The 22,870-nt window shown below is 34.9% G+C and overlaps 4 protein-coding genes and 2 long non-coding RNA genes across 6 annotated transcripts; 2 read left to right on the forward strand and 4 right to left on the reverse strand.

The window, feature by feature from the left end:
• The first annotated feature begins 1,024 nt into the window (after positions 1-1,024).
• On the forward strand, positions 1,025-1,879 carry LOC136806316 (uncharacterized). The gene has a single exon (XM_067062869.1). It carries the CDS (start codon positions 1,025-1,027, stop codon positions 1,877-1,879), a length of 855 nt encoding a protein of 284 aa, XP_066918970.1.
• Positions 1,880-2,802: 923 nt separating this feature from the next.
• LOC136806281 (uncharacterized) lies at positions 2,803-4,468 on the reverse strand. The gene is made up of 2 exons (XM_067062840.1): positions 3,797-4,468; positions 2,803-3,524 (listed from the first exon to the last, which is right to left on the reverse strand). Exons 1-2 carry the CDS (start codon positions 4,404-4,406, stop codon positions 3,397-3,399), a joined length of 738 nt encoding a protein of 245 aa, XP_066918941.1. The 5' UTR covers positions 4,407-4,468; the 3' UTR covers positions 2,803-3,396.
• Positions 4,469-5,047: 579 nt separating this feature from the next.
• Positions 5,048-9,804, reverse strand: LOC136806285 (uncharacterized). Its single transcript, XR_010846547.1, has 2 exons — positions 9,407-9,804; positions 5,048-5,227 (listed from the first exon to the last, which is right to left on the reverse strand). It is a non-coding gene; the product is annotated as an uncharacterized lncRNA (long non-coding RNA).
• Positions 9,805-10,026: 222 nt separating this feature from the next.
• LOC136806284 (uncharacterized) lies at positions 10,027-12,703 on the reverse strand. Its single transcript, XR_010846546.1, has 2 exons — positions 12,054-12,703; positions 10,027-11,350 (listed from the first exon to the last, which is right to left on the reverse strand). It is a non-coding gene; the product is annotated as an uncharacterized lncRNA (long non-coding RNA).
• Positions 12,704-13,475: 772 nt separating this feature from the next.
• LOC136806282 (calcium-binding protein P-like) lies at positions 13,476-15,750 on the reverse strand. The gene is made up of 2 exons (XM_067062841.1): positions 15,065-15,750; positions 13,476-14,636 (listed from the first exon to the last, which is right to left on the reverse strand). The coding sequence occupies exons 1-2, from the start codon at positions 15,678-15,680 to the stop codon at positions 14,569-14,571; spliced, it is 684 nt and encodes a 227-aa protein (XP_066918942.1). The 5' UTR covers positions 15,681-15,750; the 3' UTR covers positions 13,476-14,568.
• Positions 15,751-18,020: 2,270 nt separating this feature from the next.
• LOC136806283 (uncharacterized) lies at positions 18,021-21,830 on the forward strand. Its single transcript, XM_067062842.1, has 2 exons — positions 18,021-18,217; positions 19,067-21,830. Exon 2 carries the CDS (start codon positions 20,194-20,196, stop codon positions 21,409-21,411), a length of 1,218 nt encoding a protein of 405 aa, XP_066918943.1. The 5' UTR covers positions 18,021-18,217; positions 19,067-20,193; the 3' UTR covers positions 21,412-21,830.
• Positions 21,831-22,870: the final 1,040 nt, after the last annotated feature.

Consider the following 22,870-nt stretch of genomic DNA (forward strand, 5'->3'; position numbering starts at 1 on the left):
TTGACGAATGACAGCGTAAATCTGTACTATTTTGCCTTTTGAAGCTCTTTTGCGAACTCAAGAAGTTATTTAGGCAAAATACCAAAATATTTAATTTTGACGGAAACTAATTTTTGCGAATTTTGTCTAAACTCGCCAAATTCGCCAAAATTAGTTCCCGCCAAAATAAGTTCCCTTAAGGTAGGTTTTAAGAATCGAGACTGAAATCACCTGACTAAAAACCCTCTTCAAGGAAAGACGGATATTGTGTATTTGAATCTCAATTGGACGGATTTTCATCTCCAGACGGACATTGTTACCTGAAACATGGCCTACTGAGAATAAAGATTAATGAGATCTGTGACAATCGCAGGAAGGCTTATTTATGTCTCTTTTTATTGTTAAAATTATATAGAGCTTACATACCAAAATCGATTTATTTTGCAATTTTTTTATCACGTGATTAGGTAATAGACCAATCCCAAGAGGAGATTTTGGTAACGTGATCAAAAAGTATGCAAATCGCAACTTGTCTGTTGTTTGTAACAAAAAAAAATTAAAAAAATGCTAAAACGATACATTGCCAGACCGGGTTTTTTTATAATGACTATGAGATCAGTTTTTCAAGGCAAACTTAAAAATCATTAAAGCGCCGATAACGCTATATTGCCGTCAGCCGTATCCTGTCCGTAAAAAGACGGACATTATTACCTGAAACATGGCCTACTGAAAATAAAGAATTTTTGAGATTTGTGACAATCACAGGCTGTCAGGGTATTACGTGCCCTTGTTTACACATGCAGCTAATATTATATCCTTGAAAGCCTATGTGAATTTTATAACAATGATACATATATGTTAAATAACTAGTGTATTGTCGACTTCTTTTTTCCCTCCACGATGAACTGGACGAATATAGTAAGGCATTGAGGATAGAACATATTAAAACGCATGATAAACCAGAATTGTATGTCAGAAAAATGTATAATGATATAAATATTAAAAACAGGGTATGATAAGCTATGATAATGTATATGATAGGTATATGATAACCGAGGATACAACAAAAAGTTTGAACTTTCTAGACGTGAACGTTCGAAATAACAATGGCCGTTATGAATTGAAAATCCACCGTAAAAATGCGATCACTAACGTGCAAGTTAAACCTAATTCAGCTCATGACCCAAAGGTGTTGAAGAGTATATTCTCTGGATTTCTTAATCGTGCGTACAGAATTTGTGATGACCGATTCCGTCAGGAAGAAATTGATTTCTTAATAAATAACTTTGTCGAGAACGGTTATGATCGTAACACTTTAACCCGTATCGCAAACGATTACGACAGAACCAGGAACCAGACAACCGACAATCGAAATGATCCAGAGCAACTACCAATCGTTAAATTACCTTGGATACCTGGTCTGAGCCCAAAACTGAGGAAATCCTTCCGAAATGCTGGGTACAGAACAGTGTTCAAGAGTGGTTCAAATCTAAAAACTTTGCTAACTTCTAAGAACAAAAGCCGACTACCACCTAACAGTCACCCTGGTGTGTATATGATAGAATGCGAATGTGGTAAAAGATATGTTGGCGAGACCGGGTTAAAGATATCCACACGTGTCAGCCAACACAAAAAGAACGTTGAAGATGAAAAATGGGACATTTCGGGTATAACTAACCATGCTAAAGACTGTACCCAAGGACTTAATTGGAACGAAGCTAGGCTTTTAAAGACTGAAGAGAACAAATTTGATAGAAAAGTGCGAGAGGCATTGGAAATCCAATTCCGTCAGACGGCGCCACATAGTGACCATGGTCTTAATTTAGACGATGGTCAGTATGTGACATCTAGGTTTTGGAAGCCAATGCTCTCGCACATTAGGGAGAAGACACTACATTGACTTTTTTGACGTCAAAAAAAAAAAGTCAAGGTAGCGCCTTCAACCGTTTGTATTGTTTAGACCTGACGAAGACCTGCACCAAGCAGGTCGAAATATTGTTTACACGAAAAATATATACAGAATGACCATTAAAATGTTATTTAAATTAAGGGTATGATAAGTATATATAATTAGATAGATTATAGATTATGGTGTGTTATATAATACATAGTTTACATAGGTTATAAAAAATTAAATTGGTTTAAAATAAACGGCTACAATTTGAATATAGACCACTTTTAGGACGCGATATCATTTGAATCTAAAATTTAGCGACAATTGCCCAGTCTATGCGACCAATACAGATAAAAATTTAACCGCAAAGCAATTGATAAACTGACGCTAAGGTTATGTAATGTAAAGTCATAAAAATGATGTTTCGCCGTTAGTTTTTGGATATACAAAAAATATTTACAAGAATTGTTCTGTTATTGCTGAACTCTGTAGACCAATCTACTGTTAGACTTTGGAAAGAACGCATGCGTACTCGCAGCTAATAATTGAACGGATCATGGGTTATCAGCTGTATCACATCAAGCCCTAAGTTTTAGAACTTTATGTGATTGGTTGAAGTAATTTATTTTGGAAATTTTGAGCATGGATATCAAAGATATTTTCTTGAATACTGATCATAGGCGGTTTTAGACCATGTCAAACTTATCAGAGGAAAAGACTTGTAACTGTTTATTTCATTATCTTTTAACGAGCTTGACGCGTTGCAATCCTTCGCATGTTTCCGACATACTTGCTCTATTGTCTTAAATCCGCCAGTGCATATAATCCTTTGTCTTGAAAATGGTCTTTTCACAATCAGGGTGCTCGATACTGCAGCAGAGCAAATTACTTAAAAGAAACATAATTTTTCATTAACCAAGACCGCTGCATTTTCGCACATCATTGATGCAATTATCAGTTCGATTATTAGAAAAGTGAATTAGAAAAGTGAATATAGATTACGGTTAAAATTTGTACAATTATCTTATCGGGGAAAAAATCGTCGGGAAAAATTTTGATCGGGGAAAAATTCGTCACTTGCTGGTAGTTGGTAAACGCATTAAGGCCGGGGAAAAATTTTCGTCGCGGAAAATATTCGTCACTTGTCCAAAATTTCGTCACTTTTCCCCGACGAAGTTTTCCCCGATAAGGTATAGTGTCACAGTGCTCGAACTCAAGCCCCCAGAGGAAGGTTCCCTTTGTTTTGTAACAAGCTATACATGTGACAACTGAGGTGGTTTTTGATCTTCAAGACCTCATAGAATCAATGTTTGGCTTGGCATTTTATAATTTCATGTACTTGGGTAACATTCTCCTTTGTCCTTTTGCCAGTTGTCTTCTAACAGTTATGTGTCCATTTCTTCTCTGTTATTATCTTCAAAAATGATCTTGTTGACCATGGCTTGGCGTTCGGCCTTCATTTTTATATGATTTTATTCATTTAGGTAACATCGTCATTTATTTAGGTCATTAGCCAGCAGTCTTTAAACAGTTGTGTCTCCATCCTCATTTTCTTCTGTGTCGGCGCCTCCTTCATCAAAATGACCTTCAAGTTCAAGAGCTTCCCAATAAGTTGGTGGGTGGAGTAATTGATCGTAACCTGGCGGTTGGTCTATGGTAAAAATTGATAATAATTGAATTAAGTTTACGGTATTTTTATTGAAAACTATGACGTATTACATATACTCCCATAATGAATATTTCAGCAATTTAGGGTCAACTGTCGATTTTTTAATCATAACGAACCAAGCCTATTTTGACTGAAGATCTTTTTTTAACTTTTTAACTTATAAAATGGCTTCAGCTAAAAACTTATTATCAAGAAAATTTACTATGGTTCGTATTAAATTTTCTGATTATGTGACAAACTACTAAGTTTCTTACCATTGTACAGTTGACCTGGCTGTACACGTCTTTCAGGAACACTCCCTCGGCCACCTGTCGCTTGAGGAGGCGCACTGGGTGTAGAGCTGCTAGGTAGTGGTGCTGATGGTGTCACCATGGGTGAACTAGAGCGTCGCTCATGATGGGAACTTGGTAATGATGTCTCATAGGCAGCTAATAGATCATCTAGTCTTTCTGTATTCGACGTTTCAAATGAACGATTTCTCTCTTCTTGACGGATGCGCTCTGAAGTTAGTCGGTTCAGTTCCCCGATCGATAGCTCATCATCGTCGTCGCCGTAACTACAACATCCGTCGTCGCCACACTTAGTCACCCACATCACGATCGGGATAATCATGAGAACAAGACCAAGAATAAGAGAAATGGGACCGAAAACTTTAAAATATAATTTTTTCTCACCATCCCAACTTTTTTCCTTACCGATCTCACATTGAATCAAGTCCCAACCATATGGATCGTCGCAAAGATCACCTTTCTGATATGTTTCCACTGGTTGACAACCAAGTCCAAGTAAAACAGCTCCAGTAATGAAAAAACAAATTCCCATGAAACATGTTTCGCATTTTTTTAATTTACAATATTTTCCCATAAAATTTTGTTATTCACGGTATTGTTTCGTTTTTTTTTAAGTTGATTTATTTTATTCTAAAATGAAATGAAATATGATGAGTTATTTTTTCTTATTTAGCGCGCCTTCAAAGAGAGTAATCAATCGTTAATTGCATCCCGGAGAGAGCAATTAATCGTTAATCACACTCTTCGATGCGGCGCAATGTTTACAAAATTGATTTTAATGTTTTTTAAAAATTGTTTAATTACCTTATCGGCCCTTTTTACGCCGGCCCTAATTTAACACCGGCCCCTTTTACGCCCGCCCATATTCCGCCACGAGCCTAAAAATAACGCCAATAAGGGCCGGCGTAAAAAGGGCCGATAAGGTAATAATAAAAAAAATCACTCGTGCAATTATTCTCGAATTTCACTCGTTATCATGATTACATTATACAAATCGATATTCGACATTGTACACTCTATATAACACTCAGATGGATTGTGTGGCAGAGCAGTTCTTCCTTATTGGGACGAATCAGCACTGCGTTACTGCAATGACTTAGCCAGAATATCTTAACCACAAAATCACTTGTGGTTCGAACAGAAAAGATTTACCCTCTAAAAATTGTTATAGTAAAAGGTTGAGTAAAGCTTCAAATAAAATATGTCGAAATCCTGTGCAAAAGATATAAATAAATTTTATTTATAAAATGTATGTTGATAATAGTGATTAAATAAAGTATGATACAAAATAAGATAAATTTTATACGAAAAATACAATATATTATACAAAAATTATAAAGGCAATATCAAGACTTTTTCATAATCGCATAACATCGGCATAACTTGGGGGTGGATCTAAAAAGAAAAAAGATTGAGATAAAATCTAAGTAATGGTCATGTCTATGGAACAAACATCGTTGTCATTACCTTAAAAAAAGTTTCAAGTTAGGAACTAGTGTATATGTATAAGAATTGCGAAGCGATCCAGGCAAGTCACTCGATTCGCAAGTTGCAAGCAAAATATTTATAGGGTCACACACAAATTGCAAGTTAAAATAGATTGATAATCAATTCGTAAATGTAAACCCCGCGAAACCCCGACAACTGCTCAGGTTCAGGAAGACCGAGCCTCTTTAGAGATACACTCAAACACTTCAGGTGTACAAACTTACGACGTTTACTTCTACGGATTTGAGGAAAATTATATGATTTCTTTCATGAATCGTTGTGAAAAGTTCAATAATCATTTGTCCACCCTGAGCCTTGAGTATTTTTATTTCTTAGTTTTTGTTTTTTTAAACTCGTTTTACTTCCGGTTTCGAACTCCTTGCGTTCAAAATCGAACTTTCGAATCTTTCTAATTTTTAATTTCGAACGTTCGAATAAAAATAACATTCGAAAACTTTTTACCTAACATAAACACCCCTGTGTCATAGACCCGCTGGAAAACTTGGCAAAAATTTCGTCCCTGGAGGGAAAATACCTCTCTAGCCTCTTCAAAAGGTCTTCCTTTCAAAGAGCCCTGAGAATTAAAAAAAGTCGCTCGGTTTATTGAGACAGAGATGTGAAATACAGAGGATTTCAAGACTAGAATTTAATAGAAATAAGTTGTCTTATGTAGTTTAAAAATTCAATAACCATATTAATTAGGAATATTGTATCATTGCATCGTAAATTCTGAAAAATTTAACAAAGTTCTAAAATTATATCTAAACTATTAGCGCTGTAAAATCCTGAGATAAAAATAAAGAAAAACCAGATAAAAAAACTGACATGGTACTTTAATCGTAGAAATTTTAGCGAGACTAATTTTAGCGTTTTAGCGAGTTTTCCCTATTTTCGCTAAAATTAATCTCGCTAAAACACGCCGAATCGACAGATCGCTAAAATTTATCCGCGCTAAATTTTTCCAAAACACTATTCGCTAAAATAAATCCAGTTTTTTTCTTCTTTTTTTTCTTCTTTTTTGTTCACCAAAATACATCTCAAAAAGTTATTTGGAAATGGCGATTCGCTAAAATTAATCCACGCGAAATTTTCTCAGACAAGTATTCGCTAAAATTTATCCACGCGAAATTTTTTGAAATCGTGATTCGCTAAAATAAATCCAAAAAAAATCAAGATTTTCCTGACTCGCTAATATACGCTAAAATTACTCTCGCTAAAATTTCTACGATTAAAGTAAGTAAAACCTTTTACTGGCTGTGATTTTTTTCAAAGTTGGGAAACTCTTAGCTTAAGTTTGCTGTGGAGGCAAGTACAGTACTTGACAGACTTTTACCCTCTTACTCGAGTTGTTGACAAACAGGAGCAAACTCTTCACATAAAAAGTAAAAAATCGGTGACTTTTTTCTCGGCTGTAGCATACAGGAATTTAAAACAGTTAAAATGCACCCATAAACATAATATGTCATGTTTTGTCGTTGTATTTCGACATTTTACAAGTCATTACCATTAATTACCATCACCAACAATAAAATCTTTTAATACAATCACATGTCAATGTTCTATTTCTCTGACCATCGATGCGTATTCCCAGTATTCATAAACAACAAACAACAACCAAAGATCCCACATCATCGAGGGTCGGTCAAGCCAAAATTTCATAAACAACGACAAACAAACATTTCTCCTTCCACTGGATAAGGCCATAAGGGGCGGAATAAATTCTTCCAGGTTAGCCATATCCAAAAGCGCAAAATATTTTTGTTCCTATCAATTCAAAATATACAAAAAGTCCAGCACTTCAACATACTACCAAGATTCAATCTAAACCAAAAGCCAAAAGGAATGGCTTTCCCACCATATGTATACAGTTCATTTCTTCAGCTTTTAGATCCTCTTCTTGCAATGAAGCAACAACTCTGTTGAGCCTTGCCTGTCGATGAAAGAATAAAAATTCCATCTTCTTTTTTCTCATTCCGCAAGTTCAGCTGCTTTCTTCGTTTCTTTTCATCAAGCATCATCTCTTTTCAAAACACCAATTTCTCTTTTCAAAACAATGTTGTTTTTAGTCAACATTCGAATTTGGAAAAGTTCGAAAGCCCTTCGAAAGTCTTTGCTCGAGTCAATGCAATGACTTCTTGAAAAATGAGCGCCATTTAAACGCTTCTTGAACGCTTCCAGCCCGCGCTGATTTTCCGACCTCTTCTTCAGATTTCCTAATTTAAACCTTAAGGAGATAAAAACAAGGTTTATCTAGTACCGGTAACCGGGTGTATTACCTCCGTAGCTTTTAAGAATTGGTATATCTAAACGCACGAGGCGACACTTTTTGAAAAAAACGAATTTAACCATCCGTAATTCCAGGTCTCTCCGCCGCGATTCTAGGTTTGATCTAAGGAAGGGCGGACGGCTTTCTCAATCATTTCTGCGTTTGAAAGATTGGATATATATAGTGATTTTTCATTTGCGCTCCCCAGCGTAGGTGAGATTTAAAGGTACATATACACGATAGCAAAACTGCTTCGCTCATGTATATTCGCTTCGCAAAAAAGGATAATCTTTTCTTCAAACTAAATTTTATATCAAATTCATTTTCCAGTATACTACTCTCAAGAACGGGATATAATAGCCATTTCAAATACATACAGCTGTAATCTTACTAAATTAAGGTCGACCTTATTTTGGCAAGAACAATTGTTGGTGAGCAGCGAAAATATTGAAGATTTTTAATGTGGGTGAGAACTTATTTTAGTGAATGGGCAAACATTTTAATTTTGACGAGAACTAATTTCGGCGAATGACACTCGAAATCTGTCCTCTTTCTCCTTAATTTGAACAATTTTGATGAAATTTAGGGGTTATTTAGACAAAATGCAAACAAACAAAAAAGATTTTGGCGAGAAGCAATATATGTATTTTGGCGAGAACTAATATATGTATTTTGGCGAGAACTAATATATGTATTTTGGCGAGAAGCAATATATGTATACCAAAAGGGAACACAATTTACGTTTGTGGGTGTGTTCTGGGAATACCAAAACGCCAAAATAATACAATTTCTATCAAAAGTCTGTGTTAAAGCCTTATAAAAAGAAATGGATTCCGGCAAGATGTAGGTACTAACCACACTCTTCAAAGTTCTTTTAAGGTGTACATGTCTAAGTTTTTTTTTTTGTTTTAAACCTTAAAATGTCCTTAGCATGGTCTTATTTTCCCCATTTTCTCCATTTTTCTAGATAATCGGGTGTTTCAGGGTCTGCAAGGCTTAGATGTTCATAACTTGTTCTTAATATTTTGGCTATCGAAGCCTTATTTTCTTATATAAACTATATTAAAAAACGTTTACAGTCTTTAATAGTAAGTGGAAGCCGGTGCGAATTTTTATGTATAAGAGGCCCCCCCAGCGGTAAGTCTGATCGCGCAACGATATCACGCAATCTTTTGTCTTCAATCACGATGACAAAAATCAGCAAAAAAATTGGATAATCACGCATCCCTTTGAAAAAGTCCAAATTACGCATCACGGCTCAAAAATCTTTCAAATCACGCTTTGACCTCTGATCACGCAATCACGAAGAAAAAATTTCCAAATCACGTAATCACGCAAGAAAAAGGTCCCTATCACGTCTTTACGAAAACCACTTGAGGGCCTCATAAGGTAGATTACTGCTTGCATTGAGTGTAAATCGTTGCTTAACAGCAAGAAAGCTGTAAGTCAATTCTTTTTTGTAAAAAAGCAGTATCTCTTGTCAAAGGCTGTCATTATGAACTTACTTCAAAACCAAATTTTTCCCCAAACACAATGGAATCAAAAATGTGAAGAAAGAAAGCTCTATGTCAAAATATTTTTGGATTTTGCTGAATTTTGCCTAGGATTGATAAGCCTGTCAATAGATGTTCGAAAAATATTTGAATCAAAAGAGCTGCAAGTCATTTTTCTAAAATAAAGTTTTTTCTCTAGGTTTTATATCGAATCAAGAAAAATTGACTTCAGGTTTCCTTGCTTTTAAGCGAAAAAAATTCAATGTTGAAATACTTGCTGAGGCTAGCAATGATTTTGTGCACCACGCGAAAAGAAACTTATCTGACCTTCATCCCTGGTATTTATTTCTCCAGCTAAAGGTTGTTCAATTTCGGTTGCTTCAATATCATCACCTTTGCATTTACCATTGCACCAAAGACAAAGATCAATCGAAACCAATAATAAACCAATAGTAAGTAAAACAATTCCAGATAACTTTAACGCTTTAGTTTCTTCAATCCAGTCTTGTGGTATAATGACTTTCCCGTCTTCATCATACTCCATAGCTTTACGACTATAAGTTCGATTACTGAAACCTAAACATAGTCCACCGGTAAGGACAAAAAATATTAAACCACATAGGCAAGCACATCCACAATAATTGGAATTAGTCATTACACGAAAATTTTTACTTTTACAGTTGGTAAAATTGTTATGTCATTTTTTTTTGTATTTTAGTGAATCTATGAGGAAATGTTATTAATTATAATAATGTTACGCCACTCTTGAATATCTTTTCATCAAGGTTTAAAACAGCACTATTTGATTCTATTTCTATCAAAAGTTATTTTCTATCTTTGGCTCCACTCCAAATTATTTTGAGAAAGACTTTATAAGGAAGACAGCGATATCAAATTATTCACCAATATCTCAGAGTTGTTTCTGGTTAAGATAAAGAAGTAGCGAATGAAGAAGGGCTTTTATGTAGACCCGGCGGCTAACGGCGAATTTTGCGGGCCCAGGGCAGGAAACATATTACAATTCACTGGTCTAAAAAAATTAACCTGATAACAGCTGATCGTAATTTTTTTACGCGCACGGTAAACCTCTAAAGGCGCTTGAAAATTATACATCTGAGGAAAATAGTCCTCCCGCGGAAAATTCTACAACAAGAATCTTGTTGTGCGCCGGAAAGTTAAAAACTGATACGGTGCCCTATTTATAAACACAATCACGCAACTTTGTTGTCGTTCCTAGTCCTTTTAGACGAACGCGGTCCTTACGATTTCGAGATTGCATATTCGTCAGATTGTTATGTTTTCACACATCCCTTTAGAGCTTCAGCGTGGTGTGCAGAAAACATTCACAATCTGATCTCAGGTTAAAAAAAATTAGATTCGTTGCCTCAAGTACATATTGTTCATGCTAATCAATAAAAAACATCAAAGGAACAACTGCCTACACCACTAGGAAAAGGGTGTTCATAGTGAGACCCAATCTGGTGCCAATTCGATTCTGAAATCATACGGGGTTCAGGTTTACCTTGGCGAAGGTGGTATATACTAATCCTGGTAACATTTACTTAAGAATTTTTTCGTGAATATTACACGGAATCGACCCGTTGTTTATTTGCATGTAAAGACATTTACATTATTATATTAGATAGCTACACCATCTTACAACCATTTTGAATGGTATAAAATACACGTTTTTTTTTATAAGAACGTCAAAAATTTTCGAAGCCTTCGGATGTTCTTAGTTTTTTGGATTTGAAGCCTAAAAATGTTCCTAAAATGTTCTTATTTTCAGCATTTTTTGAGCATTTTGATGTGATTTCTTAAGAAAATGCATGTTTTTAAGTCTCCAAAGCCTTAGAATGTTCTTAGAATGTTCTTAATTTTTTGGGCCTCGAAGCCTTATGTTCTTATATAGTTTGTTCTTATAAAAAAAAACGTGTATAGATAATGTATAGTATAGATAATGATATATGTAAGGTGCATATATAAATATAAGGTGTAAAAATGTACAAATTTCAGAAAAAAAGAAGAAAAATGAAAGAAGAATAAATAGATCAGGTCATATATACACACATTGATGGTACAACTGTTAACAGTATTGTCTTGATTTTTTATACATTGAATTCGTTGTTTTTTATCTGGATGCACTGTTTGAATAAACTATTAAAAACTTGTTGCCAATTATCACAAAATTCTACATCGTTGTGAATAAATGTTATGGTCGAGACGTTGAACTTCCTGATTGCATAACTTCAAAATATGAAGGCGGTGCATCTAAAAATCAAAACGGAAGAAATCAAGATATCGAAAACAAGAAGAAGAGTAGACAATTATGCATGGTATAATATTATTTTAGTGGTATCATGGCTGTTTCCTTATACATCAAATGGCTCATGAGTCAAGGTAAAGATTACGTCATCAAACAATATAAACTTGTTTTTTAGTACCTATACAGAAAATGATTGAAATCCCGATTCTATTACTATCTTGACTCAATTATAATAGGCCAAAAGGCTGCCACGGTCAATTTACCGGCCACTTCGATGCGTCCGGTCCTAGACCGACCCTTGATCGACCGGTCGACATCCTTTTATAACAGTTTGTTTGATATAATTGTTACTAACCAACACTAACGAGCACTAACTGGTCTGACGTACGCACTGACCTTTATATATCCATGGAACAAGCTATATCCGCCATCTTTGATCGAAGTTTTTTTGGAATTGGTACCCGCCATTGTAGTGTTTGAAACTTTGCCTAACGACAAACGGCGCTACATAATTTTTAGTGTACAAGCGAGACTAGATCTAGCGCTCTCTCTCCGCGGGTATCAATTTCATAAAAACTACGATCATAATATTATTTTGCTTGACCGACATTGAGTCCAGGGATATATAAAGGTCAGTGAACGTACGTACGTACCAAGACCGTTCCGATTTTCAGGTACTTTATATCGCTTGGAAGTCACATTTATTACCTGATAAAAGTTGTCCCTGGTTTTCGTTGCTAGATCTAACTGGATATCCTGGCGAATGATTGCTTTTAGACTGTGGTAGATTTACAGTCATAGGATGGTTTGGAGAGACAGAATTATGTTGCTGATCACTGCGATCTGGGAAAATCAAGTTCAATTCATAGTCACCAGAGAGTCTCCTATTGTTACTCTCCTCCTCCCTGACAGACGAGGTCTGCGTTAGAGGATCTTGGTATTCAACTTCACTATCACCTGAGGAAGAGGTGTTTCCATTTAAACACTGCAGGACGCAAGAACTTATATCTACCACTGCTATTATTGACCCAATTACGAGTAATATTAGTCCGATCGTAATTTCTCGGCGCTTGTCTTCTTTAATGTGATCTGGTGTACGGTATTGACAAGTGATTGAATGATCATCAATGCATTCAGGATTTATCATGTATTTATATGTCCTATATTTGTTACTGATTTCACCATTACCAATTATCAAAAAAACTCCACCCACAATAATGAAAACAAAACCGAATGCACAAACCCAGCCATTCCAACAGTGTTTCATGCAATCCATGCAGAATTAATCAAAGCAGCGAATCTTTTTTTTTTTTTTACTTTAGTCCTAAAATAAGAAACTTCCAATGTAGTTGCTGGAGCCAATAGCGTGTGCGCTGTATTTTGTTGAACTTTTTGTGAATCCAACTATTCAGATGCTCAATTGTAGCCATAGTAAGAAACTCGTACCTATCCCTAAGATATCAAAATTTTTGATAGCTATCTGAAACCAAGCCAGTCCAACAATATCTCAAACAACTCAAAATGTTTTACAACTTGTAATATGTAATAGCTATCACATGGTACAGAGTACAATATGGCTATGGGATATATTTTTCGAGTTCAGAATTTTCGTCAGATTTTCCGAGCTTTTAGGCAAGGAAAATATAGAAAAATCTGAATGAGAAAAATATATCCAATATTGTACAAGTGAAAGTGTGATAACTGGTTTATTGTCAACTTGAATAATATAAATAAACAACAAACAACTTTCTCCCTCCATTCGTCATTCTCAGTTTTGTTTTGTTTTGTGTTCACTTCCTGTGAAATCAATATCAAAACATTCGAAAATGATTCGAATGCTCATGAAAACATCAAAATACTCTTATTTTACAACTTTTTTGTGATTTGAGAGGAAAACGAAAACATTTCTAGGAATAAATTTCGGTAAAAGATACAACAAAAAAGTTCAAAATACGATCTATCGCTTTACCAGACCCCTTTTTGAACGCAGTCTCTTGTATTTGTACGGTACAATATGAAATATATCATTTATGTACGCGTTTTTAGCCAATCAATCAATTAATTATATTTTTCATGCTGATGATAATATTTTAATATTTCTTATTTATTTCTTAAAGAAAACACAATCGGTAATCGGGACCAGGTCATTTTTTGATAGATCCAACTACTTTGTGTATTATAATATTTTCTTTGTAAAAAATAATAAATATCAGTCGATGATTGAAGAAGCTCTACTCCTGGTTGGTTTATCGAGCACTCTTTTAATATGGTTTCACCTTGTTTGATTGATAAATACCAGTTGAAAAATAATGTTATCTTTACAAAAATTAGTGTATAAAATATGGAATATTTCCCTTCCAATAAATATAACATTTTCTTAGAAAAATAACAAACCTAAGCAGAGTAATAAGCATAAGTAAATTTGAAGATATAAAATGGCTGATAGAATCGATTCTAGACGTCACAAAGATTTCTCCATTCTAATTTAAGAGATATAAATAAAATTGTGAGAAAACTATAAATTATCTATACTACTAGAGCTTGAATATAAAAAGTAGTTAAATCTAATTGAAATTCAGAGTCATATAGAAAACTAGGTTAAATCATTAAATCACTATAAATTATTCACGTTGGAATTATGAAATTGTGAAGAATCCTATATTCCTATTGCGCTCATTCATCGAGCAGTTTCATTTATTAAATAAACGAAACAATGTCACCAAATTTCAAGGTTCCTAAAAAACTTTGGGGAAGTTTGAGGAAAAATAAAAAATGCTTCATGAAATAAACATAGAAAACAGTTTCAACATTATCAAAACTGCCAAAGGCTCACAATACTAAGACCATTTTCAGACGTTACGGCTCCTTATCGTTCCGAAACGAAACGGTTCCGAAACAAGTGTGAAGGTCAAAATTCGAAACGTCAAAAAATAAGACGTCACAAAGCAAAACAGATCGGAACGGTTTCGCTCCACTATTTTCATCGGAACTAAACTGCTCCGATTTCTTGCTCTGAAACGTTCCAAAACCAATATGAACACTCTCGATCCGTAACGGAAACCATACAGGGACGATACGAAACTGTAACGTCTGAACATGATCTAAGATGGTACTGGTGCTCAAAAGAGTTCCATGCCAATAAATTCACTACCACACTCTATTGAACCATGTAATTATATTGAATTCTCGGTAACAGGCCATTTTCTATGAAACGTGCGACGAATTACGATGGAGGCACGGATGAAGTGTCAGGTGAAAAAGCTTCGTTATAAGATGGCGGTGGTGGCATATCTAAAAGAAAGAAGAAAAAGTCATCATTATTATATTAGCCTTTACCATCTTCACACCCACATGTGATTTTGTATTTAAGAAAATCTTGCTCGCGTCATCTTTTCAGTAGCCCGGGGTCCAGTCCTAAGACTCTTTGATAGACTGGGTGGCGCGATTACTTCATTAGACTATGCTTTATCCAAAAGTTTAGGTTAAGCCAGTAGTGTCAATCTAAGAAAAGTTTCGCACTATGAACAGGAAAAGCAGTTATGAAGATATGAGAGAGGAAATATTATCTGAAACTAATTATAAATCGATTGTAGTCAAATCTATAGGGGCAAAATTTGAGTAATCAACTCTGAAAACTTTGAATAATATTCAAAATTAAATTTTACTCAGTTTTACTCTGTCTAAACTGTCCAAACAAGACAGAAACGAATCTCAAATACCTGTTTTCTCGGGAAGAGGTGCAGCCTGTTGTGATAGAGGTACGCCTCCTTGCGGTGGATAGGAGGCTGTTTGTGGTGGTGGGTAGGGCTGCCCCGCAGGTGGTGGATAGGGCTGCCCTGCAGGTGGAGGATAAGGTTGGGTACCGCCTGCTGCTAATGGCGGCGGTGGGTATTGTTGACCGGCTGGTGGTGGGTATGGTTGTCCTGCAGGTGGAGGATACTGTTCACCTACAGGTGATGGATAGGTAGGTGGTGGTGGGTAGCTACCAGGTTGCTGTGGAGGGTAGCTACCAGGCTGCTGCGGAGGGTATCCAATCGTTGCTGGTTGGGTCGGTGCTGGGTAAGAAGCATTTGATGTCTGGTTAATGGTGACACCTCCGGTAGCTTGGTAACTAGCGTTACCGCCCATCATCATCATGGCTTGTTGCTGCTTACGTCGGATGATACAAACAGTGGCAATCATTACTACAGCAGTGACCAAGAGGAATGGACCAAAAACTCTCAATACAGATACTTCAGCTGTGCTGCCCACACTTGTCATTATGAAACCGATGAAAATGCAAACAATTGCACCGATAAACATTGTAGTATAGCATCTCTGATTCTCGAAACCCATTTTTTTAAATTTAGTTGTTTCTTTTTGTTTATAAATATTTTGATGTTCTTTGGGAGAAAATAAAGTATGTTTGTTGTTGATTTAGAGTATTTAATAAAAGGTACAATGACTAAGAACAACAGCAGTTATAAACATGAGAGTTTAAGCATCCAAGAAAAATCAACATATCTTATTAATAAGCTCCACACAAGACAAGAACTGAATTTAATTCATGCCTCACTGTTCATAACTTTACAAAATATGAATTTATGGATTCGCATTTAATCTTAACATTCTTTAAAACCAAATGTCTTTCTTTCCTTTCAAAAAAAATTATGATAGATTTAAAAATTATAACTCTACTAGCCGTCCCGGCGTCGTCCGAGACGACTTCTTACTCCTTTTAATACGCTCGCTTCGCTCGCTTTTCTATTTTTCAGAAACTTGTAGGGATTTGTATACAAATGTACTTATTTTGCGAGAAGAAATGTTCTTAAATTTAGGCCTTTTTCGTAAAAATTGATGTTTAAAATTTTTAAGGGGACACTAAAATTAATGCACATTAAAAAATATGGTGAAAGTATTTTTAGTTGAATTTTGATTTTTCTTCTCCTTATTAAATTGTATAAATTTGTCATAATTTCTTTTGTTGAAAACCTTCAAACAATAATGTTCTTGACTCGCTAAAAATAATGCTCATGCAAATATTGGTGAAAATTGAGTTAAAAATTTCTCGCGAGAAATCGGTCATACTTTAAACGTGCTTTTTTTTGGGTTTTTGGGAGAGGAAAGACTACTATTTTCCTCACGCAAGGATGAAGATAAAAAACAAATAGAAATTCAAATTCAGTATTAGAGGTACTTGGCAATACCGATCACTCCAAAGACCACAGTGCTTTACGGTGGAATATAAAGAGTGCCTTTTTTCAATACCTCTTAACAGAGTCAACAATTATTTAACAATTAAACTCAATGCGTAAGTAAAAGCGTTTTCATTTTGCTATCTCAATAGAACAAAAAATAGCAAACATTGATTAAAAAATTTCATAATTGAATTGGGAATAAGTCATCAACTTTTCTCATATTGTCAAGTCCATTAAATTGAAATGTTTTTATCAGAGTATCAAATAGAAGGGAAATGTCATCGGAGCTTTATTAATCTCAAGGGTAATCATAAATATGATGTCTTTTTGAAAACTCAAATTTTATCTTCGACGTATTCCCATGTGAATCAAAATTATTTCATAACCGACATAAACTTTTTTTTAAAAAACTATAAATTATGCTGATAGTGCTATTGCACAGTCAGTTGTGTTTCTCCATCAAGGAGAAATGTGCTCTCTTGAATGGAAGTGCACTTGGCGAATAGAATTGAATATAATTAAAAAGGCGCGAAAAAAATTGCCGTGTATTTAAAAATCGCTAGCGAAAAAGCCTCATGCGAGAATGGGAGAGTTCCGATTTAAGCGTATTATAATATAGAAAGTTATTCTTAGTCGTTCGTCTTATACTTCAAACATTTTTTTACATCTCAACTCTCTTTAATAACTCTGCTCAATCACAAAAATGAATATTGATATTATATATTATGCTAGATAGCATGATAGGAAAAAAATGCTCTTTTAACTATATGAGCTTTTACATATTATCAAAGGTTATTATTGAAATTCAACTCTTTTTTTCTCTCTTTCATTTACAGCTTGATAACATTGTTCGACCGCTAGAAATAATAAAATGCCAATTATCTATACGATGAATGTAAATTGTAGTTTTCTTCGATAGCCAATAGTTATAGCGACGTTTAAATAGCCCCTTCATTGTTCCAGGTCTGGCCCATGAGGAAAACGAACATCAAAAATTGGTTTTCAGATGTCTCCTATGATCCAGAATAATTGGTGTTATTGAATTTCTGACGTCGTGCAGAATATAGAGAGTAAAGAATCATAAAACCTAGTTGACTTTATTCACTGGCTTCCTTTCTCTTGGCCCTGCACCATGTTCAAATAAAGGCAAAGTACCGGATCTTTTTTTTTCACCGTACCAAAGTATTTTTGAATCACAAGTAGAAGTGAAATAATTTTCATTAAGAATCTGTTTGTATTAGTCTCTGACCTGATATCTTTTACTTCAAAATCATAAGCGTTAATAAGATCGGAATGAGTCCTTCATTATCGGATATGATGGACGATTTATGACCAAAATCCTTTCTTCTGGACTTCTTGAGTTCAAAATGTCAGTGTAGAAGCAGATAAATTATATTTCAATCGGAAAGTGTGGCATCTTATTCTTAATTAGTATAATTAACTAATTATCTGCTTGATAGAGAAACATGATGTTAAGCAAGAACATAAGAATGAAGTTAATTATAAACTGCTACTTCAGAAGGGAAAGTGAAGATCATCCTTGCTGACGGTTCACCATCATCTCATTCAATAAAGAATAGGACAATTGGAAGAAGAAGAAGATTTTTCAAAGAGTTCGAAGAAGAAGAAAATCTTTGAGAAAGTTTGACTGAAACACTCATTACTGTGCTTTGATAAAAAGAACCGTTTTTTGAGGTAAGTTCTATTTTTAAGATTCGGTAAACTGTTTAAAAAGACTTCGTATATACTGTTAAATACTTTAGAACAAAAATGATTCATGTCCGATCTTTAGATAGTAAAAAATTTAGAAGAAAGTGAAACCATAAGATTTGCGCCGCGTCAAAAAAGACGGATTGAATTCAACACTTTTTCACATATTTTTCAAAATCTGACTATGGATTTTACTTTCAATCTAGCGCTTGTGTGAAAACCACGCATGTCACACGTCTTGAATGGGAAATAAGTTGCTTCATGTCCCACTCAAGAGCTTCAGGTCTAGCCCCTTCGGGACTTTCAATTCAATGGTTTGGCTTCCCGATAAACAAGGTTCTACTGGTGTCATCGTGTTACGATTCGATAGTTTGCATTTGTAGAATCGCAATGATTGGCTGCGCTGAGATATGTGATTTTTACTTCACCCTGGGTAGGACCCGTACCGAGAGTTCGGAGGGCATACAGTATCGTATCTAGTTGAGAAAAACTTTCCCGATGAATAAATACAAATAGAACGAAAATAGGCATTTGTAAACCTTTATTGAGCTCTTATTTAAAAAATTGTTTCTTTTTTGAAATTCCAGATTTCCAAGTGGCAATAAAGCTTGGAGCCGCGGTAGCCGGGAAGTTTTGAGCTCATTTTGGTACTATTGGAAAGCTATTTTTATATATCCTGTCTGCGCCCCTTTAAATCAAGAGGTTAAGAACTATGACCAAAAGTCTTGGACTTTTGACCTACTTTGGACGTGTATAACGTCTTTCGGGGGTAAAAGGGTTAAACATTTACAAGTTATCATGTGACTCTCCTTTTTCCTTTTTCATTTACTTTAGATTTACAGCTAGAACAGCCAGACGTCCGATCAAGACAAACTACTTCACGTCAAGAACATTTCTTCGTACCTAATGTAAACATAAATATTTGGTGTATAACAATCAAAGCCACGATTTACTAATTCACTTGACAACACTGAGCCAGGCCTGAAAATTCCGAATCTCGTATCATACCAAACCGCAAAATCGACCTGAAGTTTCTATTCCGGTTATCAACATTCAAAGACAGTTGAAAATTTAAATACTTTCACTTTCCGTACCAAAACTATTTGGAAGCTAGTAATTTGGAAATTTCGTAACGAAAGACTTCCTGACCTTCCTGCTATCCAACATCAAAACATGTGACAACGTGATCAGAAAAACCAAAACAAAACAACTATCCTGTATTACTTATTGGAAGTGACCACATAATAATAAACAAAGCTATATACGTACTGTACGCATCACAAGTCAATTATCTAATTTGCAACAAGAAATTTACAGGAAGAATCACCTCATCATAAGGATAAAGGAGACGAGGACACAATTCTTGGCACTCACTAAAATTGTTGATTCCGTTCAATCCAATATCGATGTACTATAGCTGATGACGCATTGGAGCTGACATTGATCATTTTGGACCAGAAACACTTAAGGAAGGAACCGACAGATTACTGTAACAAAATTCGTTCGTGACATTCGATTCCAATCAAAAGATCTGAAGTCATTACATTCCACCAAATTTTATTCTCGAATTTGATAACTTTAATTTGATCGTTAGATCATCAAAGAGTTGTGATCGTTGTGATGAGAAAACCAATAGAAATTGAATTGGGAGATTTACATTTAGTTTGACGATAAAACCTGGAAAATTTTACCCTCGTTATCGATTCATTATCAATCTTTGGCTCGAGAAATTTTTCATTGTCGAAGTGCTTCTAAGGCTTTGATCAAAAACAAGAAATATATATATTTTAATCATAATTAAGCTCAAGCTTTATAAAAAGCAAGAAATATCCGAGAAGGAATATCAAAGCTATTCATTCCGTTCGCTTTCATATACAATTCCCTCATTAACAAGATCGATTGTTAACTGTTCCTTAACTTGTCAATTCATTGTTGGTGGAGGAGAACCATCTTCGTTACCAATGCAACCGTTTAAGGAACAACGACGTACCATTACCGATCCACGAGGCTGGCGTCGTGACGTCAAATGTCTCCTGAAACTGTTCAGTGTTTTTCTCTTCATATCCGGCTTCGTGTTGACAATCTACGGAAACATTCATAAACCATTCCACCGTGAAGCAACCAACTGGTGCAAACACTGCATAGAGGATCTCGAACAAGAACGTAAAATCATGTCATTGGCTAAGATTATTGGACCAATCATATTAACTTTAGGTGTTATTTTGACAATACTTACTTGTAGGTATTCAAAATGGCTGACAGAGAAAAAAGAGGAATTTAAGACTACCAAAGATATTCAAAGCCGCTTGCAACGCATCATGGAAGGCAGTAGTAGTAGCGGGAACAGTAAACCAACCACCACCTCTGCAAGCAATTCTAGTATAGCAGGAAAAGCTATCACTGTCGAAATTGATATCGCACCACCAGCACAAACTGTGACCATGACTAAATCATTAAAGCTGAAAAAATCTTCCTCGCAGAAAACAGTTACTCTTCAGAATAAAGACATGAAAAATGTGATATCTCACGACCAAACAGATGAAAAAGCTTCAATGTGCGAAGATGAATTCCCGGCGATAAGTTTAACTAAAAATCATAATTATAGTGGCAGTATAACCGATGAAAACGATGGTAATACGGAACAACAGACCTGTAAATCAGATATGGTTACACAAGTTCATGAAAACCTTGGTTATAAAGCTTCTCTCGGTGGTAATAGCGAGTTTGGTAATTTCATGCAAGCAACAGTGATCGAAATACCAAGTATAGAAGCTTCAGTAAATGACATTGACGATTCTAGCTCTAACAGAAATGATATGAGTGAATTATGTGCAGGCTCATCGCATAATGAAAAAAATTTTTCTCAAGAAGTCTCTAAAGATAATGTGAGCGCAATGGATAGTGGACTAGATACCTCGGAAAGAGGAGCGTGTGTTTCTAATGATAAAGTAGAACTTTTACACAATGGACTAAGTATTTGTAAAGTTAATGAAGAAAGCGGTTCCGAGAGTATTGATAATGTTTCATGTAGAGAAAATTTAGTTGGGAAAACACTTTCCAGGCATAATTCAATTGTAAAAAACGGAATGGATGAAGTATCATTTGATTGTCAAACCTCATCTAAGAACCTAACGAAAAATTGTATTGGTAGATTTGAAGTAACTGTAATTAATACATAATGATACGTAATCAAAAAGTATTATTTAGATAAAAAAACTGCAGTCGACGTTGTATGTTCTTTAATACTGTCTTTAGATGTTAACGTTTGGAAAAGCTACTCTCTATACTCAGAGTATCACGTATCTTACGTATAACGTAGCTTATACGGAAATGAATTTTAAATTGATGTATTTTCACGTGAACTTTACGCGAATCGAAGATCTGAAATTTCACGAATCAGACTCTTTCAAATAGCTTCTTTCATTTGTTACCTATAGGGGTTTTGACTTAAATCCTGGTTTTAAATTTTTGCGAGGACCAAATTTTACAAAAACGCTCCAAATTCGCGAAAATCGCCGTAATTGCGAAATTTAATGCACTTTAAGGTAGATATTGGGTCTGTTTACGGACGCGTTAACATCATTTAACGTCATCCACACGGAAAAATCAAACTGCAAGAAGCAGCTACAAATTATAATTATAATCCCGTTATTTAGGTTCAAAAATTATTGTGTGTCATTTTTTATACAAAAAATATATTACGTTACTGAATTTGAAAACTTTTAAAACAGAAAATGGATTGCTACTGCAGCTAACAATATGTATATGCCAGTTATTTTCAACACATAAATCCAATAAGCTCCATAAAAGAAATAAAGGAAAATGGGGATTTACAAAAATTGCACTGAAGGCATTCTTTACCACAAAACCCCTAAAGCTTATTGCGATCGAGGAAAAAATTGCCGCTCCGTTTGAGCCCTATCACGTGGTATACGTCGTTTTTTATTTCACCTGGAGACGTTAAAAACGTTAAAAAAACCCCAAGCAGCATCCTAAAAACGACTAAATTCAATTGTCGAATATTTTTCAAAAATAATTAAAAAGTTTTGAAACTTTTTGAGGGGACTGACCATGCCTTTTTTGTTAAATTAACTTTTAGTCGCGAGATTTTCAGAATACAGTTATAACCAAAACAAATCAAAATATTTCAAATAAAAGATATCTTCACAGAATTAAGTGCTAACATGGTATCTAAAAAGTGAAAAATCACTAATTATCAAAAGGAAATGGAAGAAAAAAAAAACAAATTATTCATACCACACCAAGCAAACCATGAATGAAAGCTTTGTAATTAGCTCGATTTACGTAAACCATTCTTTCATTAAACAAATTCATGAAAAAAATCCAACATTATCATATTATCGCCAACATGTCCAATCATAACTGTTTCCCATGTCCAATTCAAATCATGCCGTAAGTTGGTCTCATGTCGACACCCTCATCTAATTCCGACGCATTTCTTTAGTGCTTGGAGTTAGGAAGGTCGAAATCACTGATTGAAGTTTTATTACGTTGCTTAGCACTAAGAAAGGAAAAGGAAAGGAAAAATTATTTCTCAATCAGTGATTCTGACCTTCTATCCTTGTATAGAAAAAGGGTGTCGGAATTAGATGAGGGAGGTCGACATTTGACCAAATT

This window comes from Clytia hemisphaerica, unplaced genomic scaffold (genome assembly GCF_902728285.1).
Source record: "Clytia hemisphaerica strain Z4C2 unplaced genomic scaffold, Clytia hemisphaerica genome assembly, whole genome shotgun sequence".
NCBI lineage: Eukaryota > Metazoa > Cnidaria > Hydrozoa > Leptothecata > Clytiidae > Clytia > Clytia hemisphaerica.